At 38.9% G+C, this 18,196-nt stretch overlaps 1 protein-coding gene across 7 annotated transcripts in view; it reads right to left on the bottom strand.

Moving 5' to 3' along the window:
* Positions 1–18,196, bottom strand: part of PDE5A (phosphodiesterase 5A) — a 160,572-nt gene that overhangs the window by 36,101 nt on the left and 106,275 nt on the right. For all 7 annotated transcript variants that reach the window (XR_002785850.2, XR_010322028.1, XR_010322029.1 and 4 more), the window contains exons 12-14: positions 8,758–8,904; positions 4,575–4,700; positions 1,929–2,023 (exon numbers count right to left, since the gene is read on the bottom strand). Coding sequence is in view for 4 of the 7 variants with exons in the window: in XM_023548615.2 (XP_023404383.1) it covers positions 1,929–2,023; positions 4,575–4,700; positions 8,758–8,904 (368 nt within the window). In the remaining 3 variants the exon portion in view is untranslated. The remainder of the gene's footprint in view (positions 1–1,928; positions 2,024–4,574; positions 4,701–8,757; positions 8,905–18,196) is intronic.

Raw genomic sequence — 18,196 nt, 5'->3', positions numbered from 1 at the left:
TGATGCATTCATTTTATTTCTGTGCCTTCTTTTATTGTTTTACTTTTCCTCACATATTAGTTTGAATATCTGAATGAGATCTGAAAACAGTATACCTTTTCAGAAATTAGTACTTTATATGGGCATGTTCCTGGTACTTGTAATCTCCCAAGATTCCCCTGGTCAAGAAAATTCTACTTTAAGTATCATTCATTTACCACTAAGGAAAGAATAAAAGAACCATCCTGGAAAATTCTTGGTTTCCTCTAGTCAAACCACAGGGATGTAGGAAAAAATAAAAATCTCTGAAATTGCTTTAATTTTTTTTTTTTTTAAGTTATTATTACTCGGTAGAAGATTGCTTTGTGGTGTGTGTGAAAGCAAGGTTTTGCAGTCTATGACTTTTTCCCAGGACTTTTTTTTGAAGAGAAGATGACGTTTCTCCAGATGTTTTTCCGGATAAGTATTTTTAAATAAACAAAGGAAAAAATAGCTGAGCAATTTTTTCACTCTAAAGCAGGGCAATACAGCATCTCAGCACAATCCATGTACTAATAATCCATAGACTAATAACATTACGTTCAGTTGAGGTAGAGAGGGACACGTATCACACAATTACTTCGATCTTTAGGCTGTGCTGGCTGTGGAAGGCCATGCTATGTGGCTTGACTCTATTGATGTTACTTTTCATCATTATTTCCTGTGTCTATCTGAGGCTCAGGAACACAATCACATGACAAAGCACAGGGGACAAGGGATACGTCACCCAGTCAGTTCTCCCAACATTACATTTTAAATTTTTAATATTTTAAAGAGCCCATCTGAGACACTCAGGCAAGAGCCTGCTCTCTTTTCCCATCAAAAAGTTAGCAAAGGACATGGTTACTGCATTGCTACAATTCTTTTTACATGGAGTTTTCCATTTATTTAGATAAACAGAATCTGATTAGAGAGCTTTCTGATATTCCCTCAAGACATCTGGAATTTCCTCAAGAGATTTATCCACTAACTGAATCATTTGCACACTTAAAAAAAAAATGCTCAGTAGTAAAGAGATTTCACTATTAAACTGTAGGCTTTTTGATCAAATTGCTATAAGAAAATAAAAATGTCACAGTGGCTCAAAAATTTGATGAAAAGTGATGTCACCGTTATCATCTCTTTGTAATTGCGAATGTCACTTAAGTATGGTCTTTACAGAAGCCTGAAACTCTTCTCTGAAGGACTGGTATCTTGCTCCCAATGTCAGCCAATGAGCAGATGATGTACGATTATCATTAGTATCTAAGGCCAGCAACTATTTAACACTGAACACGTACCAAGTATTCAACTTGGCACTGATGCGTGCTATCTGTTCAAACTTACATCAACCCTATGAGGTAGGTTATACTATTATCTCCATTTTATGGATCCGAAAACTGAGGTATGGGCTGATTAGCTACCTTGCCCAGGGTCACACAAGGACTGTAGGGCAAAGCTAAGATCTGAATCCATGTCTGACCACAGGGCCAGAGCTCTCCAACACTGTGTTATACAGTCTCCACTGAGACCAGAAGCCTCCTTCTGTTGAGTACTTACAGAGTACCAAGGACTAAGCTAAGCACTTTTCAAACATTATTTTTTCAGTTCCAGGGTAAAATTCTACCTTTTTTGAACTAGTCTTAATAGTTTTCCAATGAAGATCTTCAGCGGGGTCTACACAGACTAAAGCAATACAGTTCTGAACATAAATACTTTAACTTCAGGCCAGCAACTTTGCTTTTTACCCAACATGTTATTGGGCTTGCATTATTTTTTTCCATTTCCCTTAAATATAACCAGAGTACCTATAGGACTTGGGCCAACAGAAACTCTGTACCATCAAATTTTGCTGTGGCTTTCACTTTAAGAACTACAGCCCTACAGTTTAACAGAAGCATCTTCTTCTTTTGCTGGGGAAAATGTCTTACCGTTGTATGTAAGAGTTATTCACACCGCGGTGGTCCAGATCATGGCTTAGCGCAGCGATCAGCAGTGCGAGTATCTCCAGGTCTGTCAGCTTGTTCTGCGTGGCCACAGGCATTGGAGGAAAGAGACAGAAAGACACAGTTCGGTGAAGGGCATTATACCACCTCTCCACAGCAATCATGTATTTTTCTCAGTACTTTACATATGTGTTTTATAGTCAAGGACTCAAGCTAGAATCTTATTCTGCGGGAAATGAGATGTAGTTTGTCACTCAGGATGGAGTTACTACAAATGTCACTAATCAACAGAAAAAGTCAAAATGCCCCCCCTTCAAAAATCAATAACTTGTCCAACTCTAGTATACTACTAATTCTCAATTATCTATCTCAACTGCATACATGTATGTATGGAATATGGAGTCCCTGGGTGGTATAAACGGTTAAGTGCTTGACAACTAGCCAAAAGGCTGGTGATCTGAACCACCCAGAGGTGCCTCAGGCCTGGCAATCTGCTTCTGAAAAGTCACAGACTGGAAAACGCTATGGAGCACAGTTCTACTCTGCACACATGGGGTCACAATGAATCAAAATTGACTCGATGGCAACTAACAACAACGCATATGGAATAATCAGAAAACACTTTAAATAATTGTTTCCTCTCTGACTTTTAGTTCCCTGTAGACTCTTCTGCTTTCAGTCTCTGCTACCAGTTGTTGTATCCTTAAGGAATATAGACAATGTGAATATTAAGCAAAAGAATAGAAAAAAGATAATTAGAAATGAAAAATTTAAAAAGTTGCATAATATATTCTAAAACCAAATGAGGTTATTTTTGAACATCTGCCATTTGTATTATCTATGCCACTGTTCTCCTTCATTAGCAAGAAAAAATTTGAAATTATTATCAGCTGTATTCTGCTGGAACTCTCAACACTCTAAATAGGTTTTATGACACACACAGAAATTGTCATTTTGTTATTTCTCACAAAATGCAAGGATAAGTCTTTAGTGGAGATAATCCTTATGACCTTTCCATATTCCAAAATAAATTTAGCCCATTTCCTAGAAATGTTTGCTACAGCAGGAAAATAAGATTATGACATTTCACGTGGCTCCTTTGCTAGTAATCGCATCTTTTAGAGCCAGCCAGTTAACATGTGCACCCTATGAAGGCAGAGAATTCCATTTTTAGAATTTATTAAAACAAAAAACAAAGACAAAAGGCAAGGAAGCTCTGAATTAAAAACAGTAATATGATGGATGGATGCCTAGAATCACTTATCTAGATTAACTAGTCGAGCTATGAATAAAATTTGACCTGAAAAGGAACCAATTATGTAAATGTTTTCTGTGTTGATCTTCTTGGTAAATAGTCTCTAATCAATGCATATAAAACCAAAACTCTTTGATTAAAGAGTACTTGTAAAATTGACTGATGGACTAGAACACGCTGCTAAGTGTGAGGATGACACAGGAATGGGCAAGATTTGTTCTGCTGTACACAGGGTCACCATGAGGCGAAATCCACTTGAGGGCAAATAACAATACGAACAAAATAAAAGTGACTGAGTGCTCCAGAGAAAATGAGATAAAGGACCCTGGACTTAGCATTTGGCTGCAAACCAAAAGGTCAGCAGTTCAAATCCAACAGCCACTCCTTGGAAGCCCTTTGGGGCAGTTCTATTCTGTCCTCTACGGTCACTATGAGTTGGAATTAACTCAACGGCAACGCGTTATGGGGCTTATCTCTGAAGCCAAATTCAGGACTTGGGTGGTTTTAGAGGAACTCTACTATGGAGTCGGTTGAACATGAGAAAATAGGGTATATTTTCTTATTAATACTGTAGAGTTTTCCTCTGAAGAAAATATTTATTTGCCCAAAGACTAAGTGTAACATGAAGGTAAACAAAAAACAACAAAAAAATTTAAATATGCCATATATATTACATATAAAAGAAAATGACCAATTAAGAATTTGCCATACTAGTCCTAAACAGCTCTCTGGTTAAGCACTTGGCTGCTAACCGAAAAGTTGGGGGTTTGAACCCACCAGCCACTCCACGGAGACAAAACCTGGTGATCTGCTCCCATAAAGATTTCAGCCTAGGAAACCCCATGGGGCAGTTCTGCTCTGTTCCATAGGGTCGCTATGAGTCAGAATCAACTCTAAGGCACAAAACGACAACAGTCCTCCTTAATTAACAAAATATAATCTGTTATGTAAAAGCAGAAGTAAATATTATTTTCAATCATCATTAAACCCACTGCCATTGAGTCAATTCCAACTCATACTGACCCTATGAAACAGAGTAGAACTGCCGCACAGGGTTTAAAAGGGTGTAAATCTCTACGGAAGCAGGCTGGTACCAATTATCATTAAAAACAAAACAAAACAAAACACAAAACCTGTTGTCTTCAAGTCGAATCCAACTCCTAGCGACCCCATTGGACAGAGTAGAACTGCCCCATAGGGTTTCCAAGGAGCAGCTGGTGGATTTGAATTGCTGACCTTTTGGTTAAAACTGTAACTCTTAACCGCTATACCACCAGGGCTTCCATTTAGTGCACATTAAAACTAAAAAAATGCTGTTAATTTTTACTATTTAAGCAACAAAATGTCTTAAATACACGAATAGTTCTAAAAAGTACCTGGATTTTGCCTGCCTTTAAAGCAGCAAACATGCACTGAGCTGTATTGAAGGCATGTCTCCAATTATGATAGGCAACATTCTTCCGATAATTCTTCTTTACACTTAAAATCCAACTGCAAAGAACCTTTAGGAAATAAATAAAACATAAGTAACAACAATAATCGCTAGCATTGATCACAGTCACCATGTTCTAGGCACAGTACAAAGTATTCGCATTTAATGCTTGCCGTTTTGTGAGGGAGGCACTACTAGCATCATTTTGCAGATGAGGAAAATAACACACAGAGACGTAAAGTAACTTCCTTAAGGTCATGCTGCCAGCAAGGGGTGGGGCCAAAATTCAAAATTGAGCTCCAAGGCCCACCACATTAACCATCACGTTAAATAACCATGACGTTAACTAAATTATACGTGAAATGTAAGACATCTCTAAGAAAGTTATTTTTAGCATGGGCAGACTAGCTTTTTAAAAGATATTCAGTTAAGGGAGTCCAAGTAGATAGTCACACATGTATATAAATTCAACTTTAGAGACCCTTGGGTCCACTTTGTATGTCTGAGACAGTATTTAGTACAAGGCTTTGAGATTGGATTGGGGGCAGGATATACAGCACATATCCAAGGACAAACTGGAGTTGCAAGTCCTAACACAATCATTAGATCGTTGTCCCTTTATAAACCATGCTTAAATATTCAGGCAGAGTTACCGATGGGTTATCAAGAAGTAATTTAAAAAAATAACATATGTGAAATAAAGCCCTGGTTCCATATGGAAAAAAAAATATTTTAAAAGATGGAATGAAAAGGAGAGGCTATTCCCAGTCTCATGAGTTGAGAAGAGTCTATAAAATTCCCTGGGACTCATGGGACCTAGGCATGGGTATTCTGTGTTTGTGTTAGCTTCAGAGTCTCTTCAAGTTAGAATGATTTACTGTACTTTTGGGGATCTGTAAAGATAAGTATGTGCTTCTTCCTGCCTATATCACTGGGGATGCTTCGAACGCAAAAAGCACTGCCTGCGAATGGTAAAAGTACCAGGGAAAAGGATACTCCTCTGACAATATCCGACACAGTATGACTGGCTGCAGAAGTAGGCCAAAAACAAGGTTTCTCCATTGCTGGGGGAAACCTGCTTGCAGAGGATTTGGTACGTGAACAGTGCTTTCATATTATCCCTTTTATTTTCAGGTCTTTCTGTTCCTATACATATGAAAAACAAATCAATATAAAAATTGAAAGCACAAATTTATAAACTGCCAAATAGCAATCCAAGTGGCACGAAGTCAATCCTTGGATTCTCCCAAGAAGAGAGATTTTGGGGTCACACTGAGGAAGAGAAAAATATGCTGTGGCATAAAATGGAGCAGATATACTTCAGAGAAAGAAATGACATGAAAGATAGAAGGTGAAAATAAAAAAAGTACAGCACATGCAGATTTTTTGTGAGTAAAGTTAAGAATCTGTTTCAGAGATTGGCAAAAGGCAATGCTAGTGCGGCGGTTATAGGGGAGTAACTCAAGGAAAGGAAGCCAAGCTGATACGTGAAGCTTTGACATATCTTTCAACAGGAAATATTCTTTGTCAGGGAAGCTTCAAAATGCTAACATCCTCTCCAGTCACAACATTTTAATCGTATCATCCTAAATTATACTGACAGTGATATCTAAAACAAATAAAACAGAAGAGGTGCTAAGGCAAGAAAGCCAACCCGAATGACTGTGATGTTCAAGTTGATGTCGACCAGAATTAGAATAGTAGTTATTCAAACATAAAAGGAGGACAGATGAATCACAAATTGAGAAGAAATATTTGCCTAATGCATAGAAGTTCAAGAAACAGAAAGAAAACGATTGCTAAAGAAACTGAGAGTAACTATATACCCAGCCCTCAAATGCTATCTAAAAACTAAATAAGAAATAAATCAACTTATAAGAATTTCATAAAAAGAGACAAGGATCACATTCCTTTGTAATGGCCAAGCCCTTTCAACAGAAGCGTTACTAGTAAGTTTAAAGTATGAAAACTCTTGGGAATGGAAGGAGATTTGAGAAGTCATCTAGGTTTACTCTTAACTAGCAGGAAGCAGAACTGAATGAAGTCTTTATTCCATTAACAGAAAAGGTTTTAAAAATCGAGTCCAATAATCTACAACAGAGACATTTGATGGAGTGACACTACCATAGTCAAACTTGGCCTAAGAATGGGGTAATTGACATGTACTCTACATCTGTGTGTTAAGCAGAATATTTACATATCTATACACATACAAATATACACTTTAATAATTACATAGATGCATTTATAATTCTCACAAGACTCCTATGAGGGAGGCATTACCATTTTTCCCAATTAACAGATTAGGAAACTGAGAATGTGAGAGTTTAATTGTCCACAGGAATAATGGTAATCACTAGTAGAGCAAAGATGCAGACTCAGGTCTGTCTGACTCAAAACCCATGATCTTTCTGCTCTACCATGTTATCTCAATTTCCTCATTTGTAAAATGGGGACAATAATAAACAAAAAACCACTCTTGATTGCTTGTTGTAATGACTCGATGAGACAATACCTCTTAACACACTCTAACAAGAGTGATGTACTACTGCTAGAGAAGAGTTTACAGACAGTTATTTCTTATTTTCACCCAAGAGTGATATAACGTTTAGTTAAATTCAAGACAGGTAAAGCCATCATAAAGACAATATATCGATCTTAGCTTTCGTGCCTAACAGTGAGGGCTGTGACAGCAGGGAGAGCTTATCACTAAAAGGTACACCTAGCACAGTACTGGGTACATAAAAAAAAAAACTGCCATTAAGTCAATTCTGGCTCACAGGGATCTTATTACACAGAGTAGAACTGCCCCCTCGGGGTTCCAAGGCTGTAATCTTTACAGAAGCAGACTGCCACATCTTTCTCCTGTAGAGCAGCTGGTGGGTTCGAACTGCCAACCTTTTGGTTAGCAGCCAAGTGCTTAACCACTGCGCCACCAAGGCTCCTTACTGGGTACATACTATATGCTAATAACTTTCATTGCAGGAATTATTGGATTGCTGAAAAGTAGAGGCCTTCAAGACATTTAACTTTCCTGAGAAGAAATCTGTATAAGGAGACTAGATATTGAACTGACCAGAAAAATAACTTTAAAGGCAAGACTACTGAAATTTTTCCAAAAAGTCCTTTCTTGTCCCCCTTAGTCTAACGTTATATACATAGCTCTATGAAACAAATGAAATTTCCCTGGTATCTCCAAAATGAGATTAAAAGGTATTCCTTTTAGTCTGACTACTTTCTGAGAATAAGGTAACCAACGTGGTTAAAATAAGTTTTCATCTTTACCCCATGCGGGTCATCATGTTCTAACCAAGAGCTGGGTCTCACCTCAAGCCCCCTTTCTCATTTCCAAAGGAGGACACTGTACATTGTTATCATAACCTTCCCTGTATGTAGTTATTCTTACCTCTGCTGTCAGATCATGTTACCTCCATGCTTAAAATTCCTCAGTAACTTGCGATTGTTTTCAGGATAAAACCCAAATTCCTCTGAATGGCTGACAAGGATCAATTTGATCGGCTTCTTGCTCTCCCGTCCGGTTGTTTCTCTCAGCCCCCTCAATCAGTGCTCCACACGCTCCACCCCTAATCTTTCCTGTCATCCTGGCTTTGCAAATCCTGCTCTTACTTCTTGGAATACTCTTTTTCTCTATTTTTCATCCTGGCGCTTGATATATGGTAGGAGTCCTTTTTTAATACCCCAAACTGCCAAACCCACTGCCAGCGAGTCAATTCCAACACACAGCGACCCTATAACCAAAACCAAACCCACTGCCGTTGAGTCGATTCAGACTCATACCCTATAGGACAGAGAAGAACTGCCCCATAAGGTTTCCAAGGCTGTAATCTTTAGGGAAGCAGAATGCCACATCTTTATCCGATGGAGCAGCTGGTGGGTTCGAACCACTGACCATTCGGTTAGCAGCTAAGTGCTTTACCCACTACACACAAGGGCTTCTTCCTTTTTTAATAGCTCACAATTTTTCTTTAAAAATACGGGTTTGTGTTAGGTGATGGCATATTAATCACTGAAACTTAAAAATTCCTATTTCTTATTTGCATTCCAAACTATCTTTCACACACACACAGGCGCGTGTGCTCTTCTGAGGGCCAACACTGCATTCCTACCTCATGTTTCATCTGGAAGTTTTGCACAAGGTTGAGGTCAGTGAACATCCGAATTGTACACAGTGCCGTCTCCAGATCCGACAGCTCAAAGTCACTGAAGCTGAAGTCAGTAATTTTAAGGGTCTGAGCAGATGGTACCACAGCAGCCTGAGGTAAGGTGAGGAAGGGAAAATGAAATAGAGCTGTTAATCAAAGCAGCGGTGATTCACCAAGCTTTCTCACTTTGTTGAAAGGCAACAGCATTTTCAATTTTTTTTTTCTTTTTAATGTGGTACACTAGAAATCCTTCAGTATGGGAGCTATTCCCTTTTTAACTTTTTAAACTGAGCCACATGAGGGTAACTAATGTGGTTCCAAGTAGGCAAATGGAAGAGAAGAGAGGGTTGCCTCCCTGAGAACATCACCTAGAACAGTAAGAAGATGAAGGGTCCTGATGGCCTGTTACTTTTATACTTCTCCAGTCTTATTTATTCAACAGATATTTATTAATTACTCTGGGCCTAGCCAAGTGCTACAGGCTAGGAATAAAGCGAGCTGGATAATGTTAATATTGTAAGCATTTTACATTTAATTCTCAAGACAACCTTATAAAGTGGATACACAGCTACATTTTCAGGTGTGGAAAATTAATTTTCTTGCCCATGAGTGTCGCGTAGAATTACCTTACCAAAAAGAAATTTGGCCTTCTAGTCCTATTTCCTAAACCTTGCCTGGGCTGATCTTTATCTGGATTGGCTGGGTAAAGTTTATGTAAAGGTCAACTACAGGGGCCCTCCAGCCAATCCCAGTAAAGGTCAGCCCCCTCTCTCCCTCCCAAATTGGGTAAAGGTCAGTTCCTGAGTGTGGTATTTGACTGATACTCGGATTGGCTGGAGGGCTAGAACGCAGAGGATCAGATGGGTCCTCCTGATCAAGGACAGCCAGGAGGGGAGTGCATCTTTTGGCACAGAGGTCCTGAGCTGAGAAGCTCCCAGGCCAGAAAAACCTACAATGGTGATAGAGGTAGCAGTTGTAATAGTACCAGAAGACGCGGAGATAAAGATCAGGCCCAGGAAATCGCTGCAGAGTATAAAGACCAAACCCTGGCCAAGAGCTGTAACACCCTGAGAGCTGGGATGCGCCCTGAGCAATGGGCTGCCCACAGAGCAGGGACCGTCCAAGAGCTGGCTGGGAGGTGCCAGGAACCAGCTGAGGTTCTTGGCTTCTTGGCCGACAGCAGATCCTACCATGTAACATCACAGAACAGTTCTCGTTTAAAAGTTTCCTGATGGATGAAAATGAACATCAGTTTTCTGGAAGGGTATGCAGGTCTCCTTTGAGACTTAAGTGGCTCCTCTTGAAAGGTAGAGAACCTATGCTGGACTCCTCCTAAATCTTGCCCTATGTATATCTTCATTTCTGTTGACATCCTTCTGTGTTATATTAAAGTTGGTATTGCAAACATGGTGTTTCCGTGAGTTTGCTGTGATGATTGCAATGAATTATAGAGCCCAATAGAGAAAGACTGCTGTAGGGGGAATGGCTGGTGTCAGAAATGGCGGAGAAGTCACGGAATGAGAGTATATCTGTCCTCCGCCTCGTGGAAACCAATTTTGTGGTGGCTTTTATACTCAGAGTCATTATTTCACTATGCTAGTCCAGCTATTGTATTTTTACACAAATAACATGTGCCTTCTATGTTTATTTGCCAAACATGCACTCCCCCCTCGTGGTATTTTCTTAAGTGCCACTGTGCTAATTTTTTTTACATGTTGCTATAAACAATTAGCATAGCACAGTTATGAAAATAGCTTGCAGGGGAAGGGCACGGTTGGCAAACAAATGTAGAAGGAGCACTTTACTTAAGAAAACAAAGGGTAGTTAAGGAATGGAGACAGGCTTCTAGCCCAGGCAGACCATCTTGCTCTCAGATTTGACACAATCCCTACTCTGTAGCCTAGAGAACTTGTCTTCCATGATACTTGCCCCACTCAATCATGATCCTAAGAATCACATGGGTACCTATAAAAAACACTCACTTGGAGATTCTAATTCAGTAGGTCTGGGAGCTGGTTTTGTTTTTTTAGTAGAGGATCTGCTTTTAATTAACATCCTTGGTTTTGGTTTTTATAATCATTTACATGTGGCAAATACCTGTGATTCCTTCAAATATGTCTTGCTCTTTCATCAGTGTGCCTTTGCACCTTTGCTTCTTCTTGCTAAGTGTTCCCATTCTCTTTAACCAATTGACTCCTTTAAGGCACAATTCCCATCCAGTGAAGCGTTAAATTCCCTCTGAGCTAGCCCCACCCTGCTTAATTACATGAAGTTCACTATAATGTAATTTCTTATTCATCTTTCTCTCAAACTACTTTGAGAGCTACAGGTGGGGCTGTATCTTAAAACACCTCTGTACCCATGTGACTACCAATTAAAACAGTTTTAATATAAACCTGTGTGAAATGAACCAAACCAAAAACCAAACTCATTGCCATCCGCCACGGAGCAGAAAAGAAAAACCTCATTCCCCTAGCTCAATGTGAGTGAGTCAACAAGCTTTGTATTTAAGGTTCCAAAGCTCATTAACCTGAGCTGGAAAACTAGAGAGCTGGCAAGTGAGTTCCAACCTGATTAGTTTGGTACAGAGTGTTTTTAAAAATCACCAAAGTTGCTGTTTTGTTGTTGTTAGTTACCATGAAGTTGGTTCTAACTCATGGCAACCTAATATACAGCAAAACAAAACACTGCCTGCTCCTGAGCCCTCTTCGCAGTCGTTACTACGTCTGAGTCTACTGTTTTGGCTATTATGTCAATCCATCTCACGCAGCGTTTCCTTCCTTTTCACTGACCCTCCACTTTACTAAACATGTCCTTTTCTAATGAATGGTCTTTCCTGATGACATGTCCAAAGTAAGTGAGCTGAAGTCTCACCATCCTTGCTTCTAAGGAGCATTCCAGTTGTATTTCTTCTAAGACTGATTTGTTCATTCTTCTGGTAATACACAGTATTCGATATTCTTCACCAATACCGCAGTTTGAACACATTGATTCTTCTGTCTTCTTTGTCCAGCTTTTGCATGTATATGAGGCAACTGAAAAGACTATGGCTTGGGTCAGGTGCACCTTAGTTCTCAAAGTGACATCTTTGTTATACTGTTTAAAAACTGGGAGAATTTAACAAAACAAAAAAAAAGATTTCCAGATTTCCTTAAAATCCAGGCCACACGCACCCCAATTCCCAGGAAGAAACAGCTTAGTGGGGAGATGAGCCCTGGATCCCTCAGACTGAGTAGAGCTCTCAGGCTTCTCACAGATATTTCCCGCTGCACCCCTGTAGGGATCAGAATTTGCAGGAACTCCCTACTTATTCCACCTGCTTGATCATTCCCCCTCCCAGTACTGTTTAAACTGCTCTGGTCAGATCAGGCTGAGATTACCCTGATGAAAAGAAGCTTTAACTTGATGCGAGGTAGAGGGAAGAAAAATGGAGAAATTTGAATTAAACACCTTCTCTTACTTTAATGTTTTTTCCTTGACTCACTCCAAACCCCTAGGCTTCCTATGAGTATTTCGAATATCATGACTCTGCTTTACATCATCTTTTTTGAAGCAAAAAGGTCAAACTAACAAATTTGTATGGTGTACTCTAGAACTTCCCCCACAAATCTGAGGGCTCTTGCATATTCTCCTTCTTCTCACGGCCTTCAGATTTCATCTACATATACCAGGCTTGTTTAAACTTTAAATGAATGTCACCTTCCTCACACTCTATAATGAGAATCTTTTCCCAAGACCAAAATTCACAACAAAGTATGCATCCTGGGAAGTTGGTTCCACAGGCTAAGGCGTAGGCTGAAAGAGGGGAAGAGACGAGGATTTAAAATGTTTAGATAAACAGTTTTGTTGTTTATACCCGTCACCAACACCAGAAATGGAGCAGTCAACATGAGTGGAACTGGAACTCAGAAGTGTGGAGGTGGGAATAAGCCACCTTTTAACTCAAAGCAGATAACAGCTGCCATAGTTAAACATAGTGCACTCTACAAGAGGGGAACGGATGTTTTTCCTTAGGGCATTATTATTCTTAGAGCAGGAAGTTTTCCTTCCACAAAGGATATTATAAAAGCTACAGGATAAAGACAAGCCAACACAGCTTGTGGCTCTCTCCATTATACACTCCAATTCCCCACCTCTCCCTCTTTTTTTTTTCTCTACTAAGAGAACAGAATATTTCCTTTCGCTTGTTTGGTCACGCCACACCAGGACTCAACCTTTCTGAGCTGACCCTGTGGGGATATGCAAACATTTTCCTTAGAACCTTGTGCTCAGTGATGTAGAGACTGAAAGTCTTAGGATTTATTACCAACAAGTCACGAGAAAGCCAGGAGTCATTTAAAGTTCTTGTTACCGTCTTTGATCATCACATCAGGATTCGACTTTGTTTGCTTCACAGTTCAACTCAGAAAGGTTTGGGATTAAGGTGATTTTAAATAAAACATTATCATCTATTTACTCTTACTTACCATTTCATAAAACAAAATATTTTGCATAAAGTATGTGGTATTTCTGGGAAAGATATGTATATACAATTCTGGATTTTCACAGCATCTCCTTTTAGTGAGAGCTTGATTTGTTAGAATTTTCAAAGTGAGCCATCAGTTATTTTCTACAGAGAGTTAATAGACACAGATTTGAGATCCTGCCCCAGATCTGCTATTTACCAGGCACACGCAAGTCATTAGGCATTCCTGAGTTTGAATTTCTTGAGGGGATAATATAACTTACTGTAGTATGAACTTGACTAACAGAAATAACATATTTTAAAGATTCTAGAAAACAATAAGACACTATAATGTGTGTGTGTACATTTTTATGATTAAATAATCCAATTTAAACCCCCTGGAACTGTGATACCACCTAATGCCACCCCACACTGCCTATCAGTCCACAGGAGCGCAGGCAACAGTGTTCAGATATTTTAGTGCTTAATAAGGCTCTCCCTGAGTTAGAGTTTTAATTTGTATCAAATTAACCATATATGAAATACTAAAAATAGACAATGCTCACTAGGTTACAGATTCAATTGGACAAACAGCTCAGTAGTATAATCTTGTTTTCCTATAGGTTCTTTAATTATATCCTATCCACTACTCAAACAAATGGAAACCCTGGTGGTATAGTGGTTAAAAGCTATGGCTTCTAACCAAAAGGCTGACAGTTTGAATCCACCAGGTGTTCCTTGGAAACTCTATGGGGCAGTTCTACTCTGTCCTATAGGGTCACTATGAGTCACTATCAACTCCACAGCAACAGGTTTTTTTGTTTGTTTACTCAAACAAATGAAGAAACTAGTTTGCTTCTGTGACTCTTTAAAGGAAACTCTTCATTTAAGTCACCTTAATTTTTGTTGGCTATTCTTCAGGTTTTATGACTTTTCCCATCATTCTTGCCAAAATTAATAATAATAAAAACTCTGGAAGTGAAATTTGCTGAAATGGAAAGAGACATATCTTTGGAAGTAGGACTGGCTTGGGTTAGAGGAGGCAGTAGTCATACTTACAAGGAAATATTTCAATTTCTTGGTCATCTTAATCAAAATCAATTGTTCTAAATACCATCTGGCTGAAAAGGAGCTACATATTAAACTAACAACCAGTTGACAAAGTCCTAGCTCAGCCAGCACATTTGCATTTCAGGTGAGATGATGATCATAAAAAGTTAGGTAAAAGCAGGGTAAAACACATGGTAAAAAGGATGGTTGCTCTTGAGGGTTCTATTCTCCATATTTCACTGACTTTGTATCCTGAACTAGTTGTTCAACCTCTTCACCTGTATTCTCACCTGTAAAATGAGAAGGTTGTATCCATTAACAGATGAAAGAATAAACAAAATGTAGGATCTACCTACACTGGAATATTACTCAGCCATGAAAAAGAATGAAATTCTTTCTAATACATGGTACAACACAGATGAACCTTGAAAACATTATGCTAAGTGAAATAAGCCAGGCACAAAAGGACAGCTATTGTATGACCTGACCCCACTTACATAAAATATCTGAAACAGGTAAATTCATTAAGACAGAAAGTAGATTAGAGGTTACCAGGGGCTAGGGGGAAGGGGGAGGAGAAGTTATCGCTTAATGGGTACAGAGTTTCTGTTTGGGGCAACGAAAAAGTTTTAGAAATACAAACTCACAAAAAAAGACCATACTTACTGCTCTGACAGAGACTGGAAAAACCCTGAGAGTATGGCCCCTGGACACCCTTTTAACTCAGTACTGAAGTCACTCCTGAGGTTCACCCTTCAGCCAAAGATTAAACAGACCCATAAAGCAAAAAATAACACAAGTAGTTCAAATATGTATATGAGACTAAATGGGCACACCAGCTCAAAAGCAAAGACAAGAAAGCAGGAAGGGATAGGGAAATTGGACAAATGGAAATGGGGAATCCGAGGTCATGAAATGGAGAGTGTTGACATATCGAGGGGTTGACAACCAATGTCACAAAACAATATGTGTATTAATTGTTTAATGAGAAACGAATTTACTCTGTAAACTTTCACCTAAACCAAAACCAAACCAAACCCATTGCTGTTGAGTTGATTCCGACTCATAGCGACCCTACAGGACAGGCTAGAACTGCCCCAGAGAGTTTCCAAGGAGCGCCTGGTGGATTTGAACTGGCGACCTTTTAGTTAGCAGCTGAAGCTCTTAACCACTATACCACTAGGGTTTCCAACTTTCACCTAAGGCACAATAAAAAAAGAAGAAAAAAAAATGGAAATAGATGGTGATAATGGTTGCACAACATTGTGATTGTAATCAATGCCACTGAATTGTACACTTAAAAATTGTTACATATTTTTCCATGATAAAATTTTTTTTTTTTTTAATGAAGTTGCATTAGACTGTCTCTAAGGTCTAATATTCTCTTAGTGCATGATACATATACCTGTGTCTTACTGCCTTCTAACTTTGGGACCAAATGCTCAATGCCACTCTGTGAGAGGCATCTAGATCTTGCCAGTGGTCATCCCATACAGGGCCCAAATGCTACCTCTGGCTCTGAGAATCTAGGTAAATGGGCTGGTGCACCTTAGCTGTTATAATTATGTTGTACTTTTCATGCTTGGAGCCACTCTGGTCCGGCTTCTTCATAAGTGGGAGAAGGGCTATTTTATAACTCTTGACTTAACAGAGGACCTTAGCTTTTGTGTGAGTGTAGAGAAGGGTTAGACTGGATAGATGGTAGCCTCTGTATACTTGCAATCTTGTCCTAAATGAAAGCTGAATTTCTTGAAACTGCCGTCTGTTTTTGAGGTTAGTTAATACTCTCTCACTTCCAGGCCTCTGCAACAGTTTCTCCTCTGCCTGGAATGCACCCGTCCAAGTGTTCATATAGCTAATTCTTTCTCATCTTTCAGTCTCAGCTGTATCGGGCAGGGAAACATTTTCTCGTCCCTGTAGTAGATATTATTACAACATTTATTTCAAACTTTTTCTAGTGAGCCTTCATTTTCTGAAGAGGCTGGAAAGCTAAAAATTTCCTTGAATCCCTTGCAGCTAGAGTTCCAGATGGATTTTGGTTTCTCCAAATAGGTGTTCTTGAGTAAGAACTGAATATCAAACAATGCAACGATGCACAGGGAATCCTCTTTTTTTTTTTGGTGTGAATCTAGCAGGCATAATGGGGCTCTGAGACCTGCAGCTCTGGTAGCAGCTTTCCCACTCCCAAATTATGCCCGCATGGGTGATTCTGGAGGGAGCAGATAGTCCAGTGGCTTCTAGATTCTGTAAGTTTTCGAGGTATACCAGATTCGCAGTTTGATCTGGGATTCATTTCTGGGGTCATTTATCTACCCCTTCCAATAATTTGAAAGGAACTAATTAAATTCTTTTCTGCTTAAAATAGCTAACACATACAGTCCTTTCTCTATTCTGTAAGCCCCAAGAGGGTAGAGACTATTTATTTGGAATACCTAATATAATGCCCATATACAACAGGTCAGGAGCCCTAGCACCATAGGGGTTAAGAGGTCGGCTGCTAACCAGAAGGTTGGCAGTTTGAATCCACCAGCCTTGCCTTGGAAACCCTATGGGGCAGTTCTACTCTGTCCTATAGGGTCACTATGAGTCGGAATGAACTTGAAGGCAATGAGTTTTTTTTTTTTTTGTACAGGTCAATACTGAATGAATAAATGAATAGTTTTTCTGATCATCAAACACCTAACCTGTTATCCATACTCTGTGTGAATGTTTCAGTTAAATTTAATTTGGTCAAGAGCTATTACATAAGTGTTAGTATTAATAAGGAAGCATACTGTATCAGAAAGAATACATTGTAGAATATGCCTTCTTCCTTATAGTTCAATTATTTGTTTTATTTACTTCTGAAAAGTTTTAAGGAGAAAAAGCACAATGAATGCTTCATTACTGTAATAATAATAAAAAAAAAAACCCGTCTTCAGCTTGTCTTAACTGTCATTAAAGTCTTGATTCCCTTACTTCCAAGAACACTGGAAATACAAGATGGAAAAATAACGACCAAACAGTTTTCAACTTTTTAGCAGCTCTGATAGAAGCTACCTAAAACAGTCAATTCTAGATTGCTCCTCTTGAGTAGGGACTAGGTTATATTTTATACACCAAAGGTTTACATTTTTTCTTACAATATGTGATGATTTTTCTCCTCCATTAAATTTTTCACCTACCTGTTTTACTTAGGCTAATTAAAAAATCAGTGTATAATTTCCTGAGTGCTCATCACTTTTTTTTTTTTTTTTCATCACTAGAATGGTTTGGGACAGGGGCGAACCTAAAGATCTTGATGTCACTACTACCAGATGCAACAACTACCAACACTACCAATAATTAATATCTATGGTGGGCACATGTTCCCAGAACTCTGCTCACTACAGCTCTGTGAGGTAAGTTCTTTCATTACTCCCTTTTTACAGATGAAGAAACAGAGGCACAGAGAAGTCACATACTTGGCTGAGAGCTGGAATTTGAACATAGGTGTCTCTCTGGCTCTACCACCAGTTAGCAGGCTATTTTATATATTTAATCAACTATATTATTTCTAGCTTCACAATCATTTTAAAGAAAAAGAAACCAAAATTGTGCTGAATGTATTAAAAGGGTTTGAGCTGTGGTTCTTCACGGTAGATAACTGGATTCCTAAAAGTTTGGATCGCCCAGAATCTATTGATCGATGGATTCAATCATTCAATAAAACATGTAAGCCAGAAATCACTAAATGGTAGCTATTATTATTATTATGACTCGAGAAATCACAGTCTGATTGAGAAAATAAGCAAGTAAATAATTGAAACACATAGTTTTGTAAGTGCAGTAACAAAAGTATATTTGTAGTTTACACAAGTGATCGTTATTAACACAATGATCCAAACCAAACCTGTTGCCATCCCAGCTGATTCTGACTCATAGTGACCC

Source organism: Loxodonta africana, chromosome 5, assembly GCF_030014295.1.
Source record: "Loxodonta africana isolate mLoxAfr1 chromosome 5, mLoxAfr1.hap2, whole genome shotgun sequence".
Classification (NCBI taxonomy): domain Eukaryota; kingdom Metazoa; phylum Chordata; class Mammalia; order Proboscidea; family Elephantidae; genus Loxodonta; species Loxodonta africana.
Note: the sequence above shows the minus strand (reverse complement) of the source record. Positions and strands in the feature narration are given on the sequence as shown.